Raw genomic sequence first — 14,648 nt, 5'->3', positions numbered from 1 at the left:
TTTAATGTTAAAATAATAAGAAGCAATTTTTGATAAAATTTTTTACAATTAAATAAAATTAAAGAAATATTGTTTGAATATTATATTTTCATTTTTTTTTTTTTTTTTTTTTTTTTTTTTTTTGTGCACATGTGTAGACCATTTGTGTGTATGTTTTTTCTACAAAAACAAAACTGTTGTTTCATCGCACAACAGAGCTAACAATTGAAATAAAAAAAAAAAAAATGATGTTTCTGATCTTCAAAATCGTTTAACTATTTATCTGCTTATTAAAAAAAAAAGACTTAGACATACATTTATCAATAACTTCAAATGTAGTATGTGTAGACTACAAAATGTAAGATGCATATGTGGACAATGTCATATATACCTACATAAGCATGAGTGTGTACACATACCTGATCACAAAAATGCTTGTACACTCATGTATACACAAACATTATCACATATGTAAATTCACGCGAAATGTATGAGCATATCATGGTGAATATTTAGGAATAAATTTTATACAAGCATTTCGCTTTTTTGTTTATAAACATACTCTTATCCTTTATTAATCACTTCCGAAATTAATTTGTATTTATGCCTATTCACGCGTATTCTGGTATATTCACTTTTTCCATTTTGTCTATCTTAATTATGAATTGTTCAATAATTTTATTTGTTTAACTCTTGTCTGAAAAGTAATTGGTAACTTTTACGTATCATACTTTTCCTTTTTTTTTTTCTTTTTTTTTTTTTTTCTAAACATTTATTAATATTTTTATCATATAATACTTGTTGTGTCTCTATAATGTTACCTAGTATGGTTAACATATAACCGATGTAATTGGACATTCCATTGTGCCATTCATTTATTTATATCTTTGTTTATTCTTTTATTTTTTTTTATTTTTTCATTCTTTTTTGTATTCAATTCCAATTATGTAAAATCAAAAGTGCACACTTTCTCCTATCCCATGCATTATTAAGCTTCTTGTTTAATTAAATGATTATTTCTCAAAGAATATTAACTCACACAATCATATGATTACGCACAGACGTACACGAATTGGTTGATTGATTACAAAAATACAGAGAACATAAATATGGATGAAGAGCGCATGCAACAGTACTACTTGGATAAAATTAAACAAAATATAAATCAAATTAAGAAATCGAAGAATATAAAATTGGCACCAATTGCCAATGAAAGCAATATCAGCACAAATAAGAAATACATTACAAATAATATAGATGGGCATGAATATAAGTCTAATGATACCAATGAATCATTTTTGAAAAATAAGATTAACAATGTCAGGATTGGTTTTGCTGACGATATAAGAAGGGAAAAAAAATTACCACGGAAACAAAATATAATTTACAATAACCATGATATTATAAAAGACAATTATTACGAAAATTATGTCAATATATATAAGAGTGAACTTCCAAAAAATGAAAATGTTTATCATTCATATGCATCAAATAGTGATAGACAAAATGATGCTATTAATGAAAACAATTTAAAGAGAGAAAATTTAAAATATTGTAAGGGAAAAGCTATTTTGCTTAATAATATAAATGCTTCAAATAAAGTTTTCATAGAAAAAAATGTTGACATCCAAGGTGGGGAAAACAATACACACTTTTCCTATAACTCCAGCCTTAATAACGCGAAACTGATAAATTATATAGAAAAAAACAAAATGGAAAATATTGTACATCCTGGAGAATCAAAAGACATGAACAAACTAAATATGCACGTAATTAATAACCAACATGGTGGAAACAAAAATAATTTTATTGGTTTTTCCAATGAAAGGATAAATAGGACTAATGGAATTTCTTTTTCAAACTGTATAAGTAGTATTAATAGTAAATCCTTGTGTGATAAAAATGAAAGTTCAAATTTTGTGAATCCACAAATGGTTTATGATTTGTGGGGGATGAACGAATCATGTGGACAGCGCCATCCCAGTGAACACGTTATTCGTACAAATTGTATTAAAAATAATTTAGTTCAAAAAATCAGAAATTACACAGGAAATATAACCAAATATGTTGTTATGAATGTAAATAATTCTTGGGACAGTTCCACCTGTAAAGGTATATTCCGCAAAATATCCCCAAAGAATAATATACAAAAGGAAGGAATTAACAGATATAATTCAAAAAATAAAGAATTTAAGAACACTATATGTTGTTTAGCTGGAATTAACAGTACGAATAACAGGAATATAACTGTATCAAATACTGGAGAAGCATTAAAAGGTGTTATGAACATTCATAAAAATAAAATAGATTTCAATTTACAAAAAAATGGTGTTATAGAAAAAAAAGAAAGATCAAAAAATTTCATGCAAGTCGTGTATAAGGAACCGATGGGAAGTTCACAAAGAAGATATTGTCACGAACATAGTAAAGCAAAATATGCGATACCTTCACATGACAGAGCCATTGCATTAAAGCAACAAATTTCAAATAATTATGGCAATATTAATGATACGATTCTTCATGAGACTGAACCCTTTCGATGTGCAGATAGATGCCTACCAAAGAATGGACATCGTTCCATCTCAAGCAAAACAAGCAGCTTCGCCACAGCACTTCAAGATCCACACTTATTTAATTCTAAAAAAGTTAAATCTCTTAGCGCAAATACAGTTTTTAAAAATAATTCATGCAGGGTTTATGAAAAAGAAAAGGTTGTAACATCAAATAGTTTGTTCGAAAAGAAGGACAGTTATAGTGCGAATATGTTTGTATCAGGAGGTAAGGTGGAAAAAAAAAACACATTAGAAAATAATAAATGTTTTTTAAATTCTTTTCAAGAAGTGAAGAAGAATAAAAACGATTTTATGACTCAAAAATGTAATGACGGAAGGACCAACCATGAAATGTACAATAATATAGGTCCAACAGAATGTGTTAATTTTCCACTTCAAGGATTAAGCATATATAAGAAAAAAAATGATGATAGTCAAAATGAACATTACGAAAGTGATAAAACAAGGATAAATAACTTAAACATAACCAAGAAACTGCATAATGAAAATGAAATTTCGAATGAAGAATTAGGAAGATATGGTATAAAAGATGAAAATCTGAACTTGGTACAAATTGATCGAAAAATTCACAAAATAAAAGATGACAATTGTGTAGAAAAAATAAATGTTAGAAAAGATTTTTCTTTTAACGATTTAGAAGAAAATTGGGGCTATAAGAAAAAGTTAAAACTGAATGAAATAGATATATTTCCCACACATGCTAATATTGTTAATGAGAACAAAACAAAATATGAAAAGGGTGAAAGACAGGACAAGCAGACAATTAAAAGTGGTGAATATGGAAATGTAACAAATCAAAGTACGTGTCTTTATAATGAATCGAACGAGAAATCCTCAGAAAATATGTGCAATCATTTGATTAATAAAAGAAAGATAGGTTGTGTAGTGAAGGGGGGGAATAATGTTACTATGGTAGAAGATACAAGGATGAATAAGAAGGATATAAAGGAGGATTCAGAAAATGTAATTACTGAAACTATGAAAAACCAAGGATTATATACAGACTATGAAGAAGAATTTTGTAGAAACAAGAGTAAAACCATGTCTGATGAAAAAGTGACAAGTGAGCCGGATTCTACCTTGTTAGAAAATTCTAAACATGAAGAAGTGTATGTTAAAGAATGCCATGAGGAATATAATTCAGAGGGTAAATTTAAGTACATTAAAGATGATAACATAAGTATGGAAGAAAAAAAAAAATTAGAAAAGGAATTAGATTTGTATTTTAAAAAAGAGGGATTGTTAAGAACATTGTCTAATTCGTTGAGTCGAGATTCTGAAAGTAACGAAAAAGATATTCTTTATTTTAGTAAAGGAATGAAAAACAATTTGGATACATATCCTAATAACAGAAAATCATCTAATACAGAATATTCCCAATTGGAGAATTATGAAATGTCTTCCAGTAGTGTAGACATATTTGACGATAAGAAGATAAAAGAAGTTTTTGATGAGGTGTCTATAAATAGAAGCAGAAAAAGTAGTTTTTGCATAGGTAGGGATCAATATGATGGTATAAAAAATGAAAATATGGATCTAAGAAGAGCCTTCCTGGAAGGATACGTAAATGATTTTGCTAGTGCACACAGTGGAAGCGACTCAAACATTATTTGTGCAAGTGGTACAGATGGATTTAGTATGAACAACAATGATATTCCTATTGAAAAAAGGAAAAAAAGAGGGGAAAAGAACCCCAGTAGTTTAGAGAACCTTTTATGTAAAAATAAAAATTTATTATTTATGGATATGTTAAAAATCATGAAGGAGAAAGGAATGAAAAGAAGAGAGAATGATTTGAAGGATAATTTAGAAAACAAATTAAATTTTATAATGCTTCCTAGTTCGGAAAAGGAGAGAAATTTAATAGATAAAATTATTTATTGTTTAGATCCATCTTATGTGAACAATACGATTGATGAAAATGATAAATGGAGACAAAAGCTGAAATATATGCAAGAGAAATTTTTTGAATGTATATTATGCGTATCTTACCCCACACACTTATGGAATGATCAAATATTTGATATTTATTTGAAATCTTTAAATTTAAATTCCTTGTTTGATGATACTTTTATAAAATATGAAAATGATCTACATATAAATTTATTTCATCCTGAAGAGAAAATTTTTTCAGATGGAGGAAACATTGGAGAGGGAGGATTTGGAGTTGTTACAAAAATGAGATTTTTAAACTATCCTCAATATTATGCTATAAAAAAAATATCAAAAGATCATATATTAAAATCGCAAGCATCTGGGCAAGCTTATTTAGAAGCAAAATATCATTCTGTTTTAAGTCATGTAAATATAATTAAAATGTATGGATGTATGCAAGATGATGATTTTATTTATCATGTATTGGAATTTTGTTCTAAAGGGAGTATTTATTCTATATCAAAAAATTATAGAAAAAGAATAATTCCTGATGAATTAGCATATAAATATTTCTGTCATGTAGTTAATGGATTATATTATTTAAATCAAATGGGGATATTTCATCGGGACATCAAAATGGAAAATGTTTTGGTAGATCACAAAGACAATGCAAAATTATCAGACTTTGGTTTATCTGCAATGATTTTAGGAACGAAAAGTCATTCATCCTTATGTGGAACTCTGGTATATTTCTCTCCAGAAATAGCTAGTGGATCTGGATATGACTGGAGATCAGACATTTGGTCTTTAGGCGTTTTATTATATGAAATGTTAGTTGGAGATGTTCCTTTTGATGGTACAAAAACACAAATTATGGAATCTATATTTTCATGTAATTTGAAATTTCCGGATTTTGTGAATCCATTAGCAATAAATTTGATAAAGAAAGCATTAGTGGTAGATGTAAATAAGCGGATAAAATTATGTGATATATCATCGGATCCATGGATGCAAGAAATGTGGAAATTGATGTTTCAAAAAGGGTTAGATAGAAATGTAGATTCCTGTTACAGTAAGGACCAAAGCAAGGATTTTAATTTTATAGATTCTATGATAAAGACTCAGTGTTTTTTAAAAAGTAGCCTAAATGCGTCAATGAATTATAATATGAGAGGGGAGGGAAATAAATTGGATAAACAAGACAAAAGAAAAGAAACGGAAAAAGACGATGCATTGGTTTTAGAAACGCAGAAAAAATTAGCAGAATATTTAAATGTTGAGAATTTTTATTTGAACGAAGAAAATATGTCAAGTTATGATGATCTCAGTTGTCCACAATCTGAGGATTCATTTTCCGAATTAAGTGTTTCCGCCTCTGCTACAAAGAATGAACCATTTGACAAGATTGACATTAAGGATGATATGTCTTCTATGAATGAACAAAAGTTTGAAATTGATCTTGTAGAAGGATCTTACCAAAGTGAACCATCACCCTTGCGTGAAGAAGAAGAGGTGGGAGTAAATTCACCAAAATTTTATAAAGAGGATGACCATGTAAGAAATCATCAAATGGGATATGAATCCGGCATCTTAACAGGAAAGTGTGGTCAGAATCGATTAGAATACTCTGATAGTTCTATAAGCAATGAGACATCAAGTGCCTATTTTGATGCTGAAAATGTGTTAGAGAATACGAACGATACTGTTGCGGAAATTAATTCAGAAAAGACATATTTTAAAACAAACATCAGTTCTTACGGTTCCATCATGGGCAATAACAAAAGTAATAAGAATGAAGAAAATTTGGAGACATACAAATGGAAGATAAGAGGTGATGAGCCAATCGATTCAGAAGTTGATAAAATAGTTTTCTCAAAAGAAAAACTGTGTGAAGCAATTAATCAGAATGATGACATCTGTGTTGTACCGCAGGATGATGAAGAAAACGGAGAAATGGAATCAGAAAGAGACTGTTCCAAAGAAGAAACTTATATTGAAAAAAATTTAAATGAAGGAAATAACTCTGAATCAAAGCATAAACAGACATTTAAAGAAAAATATGCAGTAAAATCTGAAGCAAAATCTGAAGCGAAATATGAAGCGAAATATGAAGCAAAATATGCGGCAAAATCTGAAGCAAAATATGCAGCAAAATCTGAAGCAAAATCTGAAGCAAAAACACAGAGGGGGGAAGGCAAAATCGAGGAGAAAGTAACAAAAAGGTTGTGCGACATGGAATCGGAAAATATGACCTCAAAAGGTTCTTACAATAACGGGAATTTGTATAGAAGCAATTCGACAATACAAATGCAATCGTTTTCTGACAATTTGATAAATGATAATGAAATATCATCAGAATTGGAAAACATAAGAAGTAGCAAGGAATATTTTGAAAGGCTTGAGACGGCAGCAGATAGAAAGGAAGAAAAAGGGGAGATATGTCATAGAAGTGTAGAGAAAATTTCTAAGAAACTGAATTGTAAAGAGGAAAATAATCCAATAATGAACGATTGCTTGAGCATGAAAAATAGCCAAGTTAGAAAGGTTCCTTTTATTAATGAGAAAAAGAAGAAAAGCGAAGTAGAAGATATTAACGCACCCACATATAGAAATGTTAGGTCGAGTTATAAATCCGAGAAAACTAGCAAACTAGACCAAATGTATATACCAATTTGTGTAGTTAAAAAAAACATAAATGAATCAGCAAATGAAGATAAGTGTACGAAAATAAATCTGCAAGTGAAGGATATCTGCGTGGCGAATAATAACAAGGAATATGTAAACGTAAAAGAATCAAATGCTGATATGGAAGAAATTGATGTCGAGAAGAAACAGAACACAGATTTGTCCACAAAAACAGTGGAATATGAAAAGAGATGGAAAAGTGAAAATATGGAGAGGAATAACAGTGATGATGTTCTACATATTAGTGATACTAAAGCTAAATCTAAAATAAGCAGCAATAAGAAAGAAGATGAAAAGAAGTTTCAAATAAAAAATAATCCATGTGAAGAAGTACCCATGGGAGAGCCAGGAAAGAAAAATTTAGTAAAACCTAAGAATAGTTTAGAAAAGACGTTACAAAATGTTAAGGAAAAAAGGAAGATTTATGAAAAGAAAAAAGAGGAATCATTTATTGGAAAGAGAGTAGAAAAACTTTTAGAAAAAACATCTATAGGAAAATTATGTAAAAAAGAGCCTTTGATTAAAGGAAGTGCTTCATTAAATGGAAAGAAATACCCAACCCGTAGTATAGAAAGAATGAATAATAAAAAGCGATGCTCTAAGGATAACAGACATAATAACATTATCGATTTAGAAGGTGGTAGCTTGTACGATAAGTATATAGAAAAAATAAACAAATTGTATCTCAGTATAAAAAATAAAAAATATATATATAATTCTGAATATATGAAAAATGTAACAAATGATGAAGATACTGTGTTGAGTACAAAAGATAAGGAAGAAGAAAAAGAACAAAAAGATAACGAGGATGATAAAATGTTAGGAAGAGGTTCTAAAATTGACAATGATAATTTTATTGATATTGAGCACAAATTTAATCGAATGAATGAAATGAAAAAAAATACGACTTTTCATCTGAATGAGTACGCGGGGACAAAAATGGATGATAGAATGGTTATGACAAAGTCTTCTCATTTAAGCAGTTCTTCTAACGAATCTTGGAATAACAAATTGACAACAAACAAGAAAACATTGAACAGCAGAAATATATTCAATGTAGGAAAAACTGATTATGCAAATTTGTATGATGAAAATATGCTAGATGAAAAATCGTTGGATGATAAATTGGCTAACATAGAAAAGGATGTGTTAAGTGAAGAGAAAATTTCCCTTTCTTCACATAAGGAAAAGGAGGGGAAATCATTTGTGGAATTGAAGAAAGAAATCATAAAGGACAATGTATCGAATGTCAAAACGAGGTTTACACCTGATTTTGTAACGCCTGATAAGAAAATATTTAATTCCAGTGATACAGAGTGTGAAAGTAACGAAAGTAGTGACAGCAATAAGGAAATTATCCATGATAGTGATAATAGTGGTATTGAAAGTAATAATGGACATCGCAGTTTTGATAATCAAGGGAACGCTTTCATGAATAAAAATAAGAAATGTATTTGGAATTGCAACAGACAAGATGCATTTAGTTCGTCTAACTCAGATTGTGAACGTGATAGTGGCTTTTACAGGAGGTACAAAAAAATCAGGACGATTAATTTGGACAACTCCAACTTGTTAAAACGAACAGGAGAAATTTTTAAGGATATACAGGATAGACAAGATAGTTTGATTAGTAGATATACAGATGATGATTACTCTGAGGACAAGGAACAAGATAAGGAATATACAGCTATCACTCAAGATGCTGATGAGGGAAGAAGGTATGTGTATGATAATAATAGGAAAAACCTAGGAATGATACAGAAAAATAGAAAAAATGAAGAAGTTGTTGGTAAATCAATTTCTTTTAATAATAAAGTAACCTTCATGGCTTTGCAAAATTATAACGATAATGAAAACACTCCCATAGTAAATTTATCTAGTGAGGAGTGGAAAGAAAATCGAGAAGATACCAATTTTGTTGAATCGCAAAGAAGAAGAGTACCAGATGAAATACCTGATTTAGAGTTAATATCAAAGATTCGAAATAAAAAAAATAATATAAACATTTTAAGGCAAGAGAAAAAAGAAAAATATGCATCTAATTTATGCAACAAAAGGGTTGATAAAATATCCAACGAGGGAAATTTGAGCAAAAGGTGTATGAACAGAAGTTTATCAGAAATTGGTTTTGTCTCAAAATCAAGTGGAAAAGGACATATTGTGGAACAAAATGATTTTTTAAAAAAAAACACATTCAAAGTGGATAATATGAGAGAAGTATCACATAACAGTAAAAGTACCATAAGAAGGGTTAGTAGTAACCAGTTTAAATGCAAGAGTGGATCGACTTTTATAAGCAAGAGAAGTAACTCCTTAAAAAATAACTCCGCTATAAAGCGATATTCACTTGAAAAGGAAATTATTCATCATGCGAGCAGGAGTAATGTCCATACGGAAATATCTAAAAGGTGCTTAGAAAGGAGTAGCAGTAGTAAGGAACGTATGCTGCATAAATTAGACACTTCCAATAGGGTTTCTTCAAATAGTGCTGCTTCAAATAGGGGTACTCCAAGCAGGGCTGCTTCAAATAGTGCTGCTTCAAATAATGGGAAAGATAAGGAAACGAAAAAATTGATCTCAGTTGATGGTCAAGAGGGAATAATACATCACATGGAAAAAATGAAGAAACAAAAATTGCTTAATTTGCAAAAAGATAGAAATAAAAAAGAACTAAATGTAATTTCAAATAAGAGGATGATGAATACTAGTCGTTTTTTATTAAATAATCTCAAGGAAGGAGAAGAATCTTCTGTAGAAAAGAGGGGAAAAGCATATAATGGCGTGAAAACTGAAAAAAAAAAAAACGGAATTGATCGATTGAGAAATATGAACAAATCCTGTGTGAATGAAAGAGTTAATAGGAGCGTTGAAAGATTATGTAGCTCATATTTAAGCAAAAAAGGGAAGTGTGACAAGAGAAATGGTTTAGAAAGTTGTATTACTGAAAAGAAGTTTAAAGAGAAGGTGGGAATGACAAATGTATTTGATGCGACGAATAAAAATGGTAGAGTCAAAGAGGACATTAATTCAACAAATAAAGATTTATTAAATACATTAACCATCTCAATGGAAACGATAGATGATCAAACAAATCTCCCCTTGCAAGATAAGACGAGAAACAATGCTTACTCTTTGCAAAGTAATAAAAAAATGATAATCGGAACTAATTTAAAAAACTCAAAGGTAAAACTATACCTTAAAAATAAAATAGAAAAGGTAAAAAAAGAAAATGAATACACATCATTAATTGCAGCATATAATGATGAGAACCATGAACAACTGGCTATATCTAATTCTACTAGAAAGGAGCATGATTCCATCGTGGGGACTAAAAATGAGCAAATTAATGAAAGAAAAAAAAAAAAAATTTCAGGAATTAGAAATGAAGCAAGAAGATCAATAAGTGAAATCCCATTCAGCTCTTTTGTTAATCATTCTTTCGAGCATGATCAAGGTAAGGAATTAATACTGCATAAAAGTGCCCTTAAGGATTGTCATATAACAAATGGTGAAAAGGACAAAAGTTATAGACTTAGTAAAAATTGTCAAAATAACCAATCAAGTGGTTTATTTAGATGTAGAAGCGAAACTTTACGAAATTACAACTCCAGGAACATTGCTGATAGTCATTTATTGCACTCTGATAGGATAATTAAAAAATCATTCGATGATAAAGCGAAAACGGAGTCGCAAACAGAGGAAAATGCAAAGGAAAGAACATCGAAAAGTGGTATCATGAAATGCAACACACATGTGAGAAAAAGTAGCAACATTGACAAAACTAATGATGGTAGCAAGAAAAATAAAATTAACAAAAATATTTATTCACACAGAAATATGAACTTCTCGAATGTTAAGAGCAAGATAAACACAAATATTTGTAAGAAACCCTCAAATGGTACAGAATATGTTTCAAGTTATGAGAAAACATGTGGAAATGTGGAGTCTACTAAAAATGACAAAAGAGTAAAAAATGAAAAGTGGTGTAAAAAATCAAACCCTACTTTAGAAAAAGAGAGAAAAAACAAGTATATTAGCTCTTCTCCACTAGCATGTGAGAGAATAAAGAAGAAGAGTAGTTTGACTAGCTCTTTCGATTTGGACCAAAAATATATGCGTACAAGCAAGAGACACAATTCTGTGCAGGTAGATGTAAGTTGTTCTAACTCTAGACACATTAGTAATATGAAAGAAAACAACATCCTTCAGAAAGACCAATGTAAACCTATTAAAAGATCAGAAAGTACATTATTTAACACAAATTATGAAGAAGAATTACAAAATAAGTTGATAATTTTAAATAAGAAAAGTCTTTATGTAGATGATATTCATCAAACGAAGGATTATGAGAAGGATACAGTAAGGAAATGTATCAGGAAGTGTTCTAACAACCTCTCTAACATGTCTTGTAGGAATAGTAAAAAACATGACAAAGGAGGATCCGGATTCAATGAAGAATACACGAACTATGTGGATATCACGAACAGGATTGTCCCTTTCAATAATACAAGAAATAACAAAGGAAAAAAGTGCAATATAGGTGCTTTTATGAACATATGTAAGAATGATTCAAATTATGTTAATGAAAAAGATACCATAGAAGAGGAGCGTAAGAAGCGGGGTGGTTTACTACAACACTTTGAATTAGCCAAAAATGGTGAGAAAATTGTAAAAGAACCCATGAACAAGTATTGTATGATGATGGAGAAAAAAGTGAAAAGAATGAATGGCAAATGTTCAGAATCATTTGATGATGATATTGATGTTATTGAGGATCACATTATGAATAACACCTCTTTCAATAAATTAGGTTCTGCTATCTTTAGTTCAGACAAGGAAGAAACGATGTATAACAAAACTGATATTCCAAATATGATGCATATGACAAGGGGTGATGATAAGATTAACTTAAAGGATAGATACCTTCCAATAGGATGTGTACCCCAAGTCAGAAATATATCAAGATTTGGAAGAATAGCAAAAACATGCGGTTTAAACTCAAATAGTAGCGTAAACCAAGCAAAGGATTCTTTTAAACGAAATATTACATGTGGAAATTGGGCAGTTATGCAATGTATAAAATCAGGAGTAACAAATGCAAAATTTATAAATACAACAAAAGCTAATGGATCTATGACTTATGAGAAAAACAGAAACGAGATGCCTAATGTGACCAAAGGTAAAGCACATATAAATGTTTATGTATGTGGCCAGAAAAGCAGCAATAGTAAGAACCTTGAGAAGAAGAGCCAGAGTATGTGCCTACAGGGAATTCAGAAAAGTGCACAAGTGAGTTCCAGTTGTAGTGTCAGCCCCAGTAGTGGAGTAAATTCAACAAACTTTGCTCTATGCCTCCCACGTACTCTTAGTTCTGGACTAAAAAAAGAAATACAAAAGAAGAACAAATGGAATTATACTTCTGCATGCACCATCTCGAATCGAAATGAAAGTAATCTGCAAGGAGCAAATTGTACACAAGAGGGAAAAGTAGGAAAAAATAATAATAAGGAAGGTGAAGAGGAGAGGGGAAAGAAGGCTAAAAAACTCATAATCATGAATAAGAACATGTTATTAAGAGATAATAATATAAAGAAGAGAAGTACATCTAACTGTAATTCTCCAGAATTGAGAACAAACACGTATAATACAAATGATGAAAAAAAATTAATTTCAAAAATAAGTCCTAGTAGTATAGAAAAAAATTATAACTATTTCAATGAAACAATAGTAGATGATGACAAGTTAAGAATACCACATAATGAATACTATGAGAAAAGTATGCTTTTTAGTAAATCCAATGTGGACATATCAGATAATGAACGGATGTTTGTCAAAGGTGCATCTAATTGTGTTCATATGGATGCAATAAAAAGAAAGAATAATATATACTTATTACCTAACACAGAAAATTTTTGTGATAATCATCAGACCGGTTGCTTCTTATACAACAATTTTTTGGAAAAAAAGGAATTAAAAAGTGGAAATAATGGTAGTCCTTCTAATTATAGAAATGTTAATTCAAGTAGTGAAATTAAAAATAAGCCATTGCATATACATCAACAAAGAAAAGGAAAAAGTAAGTCCACGAAAATGATGCTACGTAAAAATAGTCCTGACAAGACATTGTTCCAATGTAATAATAATGGAATAAATGTAGTTATTAAAAAAGCTAAAAAGGTAGATGCCATGGATTATAGTAATATGGATCTCAATGAAATACAGATGACTGTTAATGAACATAGGAGGAACTTGCTGCAGTCTGCTTCTGCTCCGGTCAAACGGAACAGTACCGTGAAAATGCACTTAGACGTGAAGACAAATTAAGTGTTAGTTGTTCCTCTTCAAGCCAAATTGTACGCATGCATGTGCATTTACTTTTGAATGTGTCTATGCTTGTGTATACGTATGTGTTTACTTTTGTATGTATACCTTTTTCTTCTCTTTTATTTTTCTCTTTTTTTCTTCTCTTTTTTTCTTCTCTTTTTTTCTGCCCTTTCTTTCTTCCCCCTTTTTGTTCCCCCTTTTTTTTGGTAACACTCTTAATTTTCACACAGCTTCACTGAAAAATAACCCACAGAAAACAGCTGTTTGTGTACATCTTGTGACAACACATCAAAGTTCAGCCATATAACTCTGTTTTTGGAAGCCCTAGATATAGGCTTGGAAAATTATGATGTCAACCCAATTTGCATTACATAGTGTATCTACTAAACTATTTATTTGTTTTATTTTTATTTCTTACATTTTTGTTATTTTTTCATGAATTGTCGATTCAGGTACCTTTCCTATGAAAAGTACCATTTTGCAAAAATGCACAATGATTCATAAATTGCTTAAAATATGTATACGATGATGTTGTGAGATATCTTTTGAAATATTTGACACATAAGAGAATGAAACTTTTTAATAATTGTAAATTAAAAAATATAAAAAAAAAAAAAAGCAGTGTGCAAATTCAGCTACGAATGAATTGCCATTAACGAATGTATTTAAGGGGTAAAAATAAAATGGTAGCAACGATTTTCTGTTTTAACTTTTTATTATTACCTTACATGTAGTCTACGGAGATTTGCATAATGAGAAATAATTAATTTGCATTGAACATTCGATTAACTTGAATTAGTTGTCATTCTTTGTTTTCTTCTTTGACCCCAACCCTACCATGTGTCTCCAAGTATTTTGCTTACATTACCACTGCTTTTGTTTGCTTCATATTAGACACATTAATTTTAAGAAAGTGAAATCACAATAAGTTAACACTTTGTTGTTAAAGATAGTTTGCAAGAATGGAAAAAGAAACATGGAACGGGGGGTTTACATGTATGCTATACAGCATGGTATAACGAATACCGTACACATGGTGTAGGATATATATACATACATGTGTGTGTATAAATATATAAAGCTTTATAACTAATTCATGATGGAGAGCATTATTTACGATAATGGAAAAAGTCTTGTTCACATTTATTGCGAGTCAAACTTGTTCAAATGTGATAAAGTCGGGTTTGTCATATTTAAAAATTCATAAGATGG

At 29.9% G+C, this 14,648-nt stretch overlaps 1 protein-coding gene across 1 annotated transcript; it reads left to right on the top strand.

Annotated features, from left to right (window-relative positions):
* Positions 1-1,088: 1,088 nt before the first annotated feature.
* Positions 1,089-13,436, top strand: PGO_111370 (protein kinase domain containing protein; the record flags this gene model as incomplete). The annotated part of the gene is made up of 1 exon (XM_028688476.1): positions 1,089-13,436. One exon carries the CDS (start codon positions 1,089-1,091, stop codon positions 13,434-13,436), a length of 12,348 nt encoding a protein of 4,115 aa, XP_028544277.1.
* Positions 13,437-14,648: the final 1,212 nt, after the last annotated feature.

Source organism: Plasmodium gonderi (genome assembly GCF_002157705.1).
Source record: "Plasmodium gonderi DNA, contig: Chr11, whole genome shotgun sequence".
Lineage (NCBI taxonomy): Eukaryota > Apicomplexa > Aconoidasida > Haemosporida > Plasmodiidae > Plasmodium > Plasmodium gonderi.
Note: the sequence above shows the minus strand (reverse complement) of the source record. Positions and strands in the feature narration are given on the sequence as shown.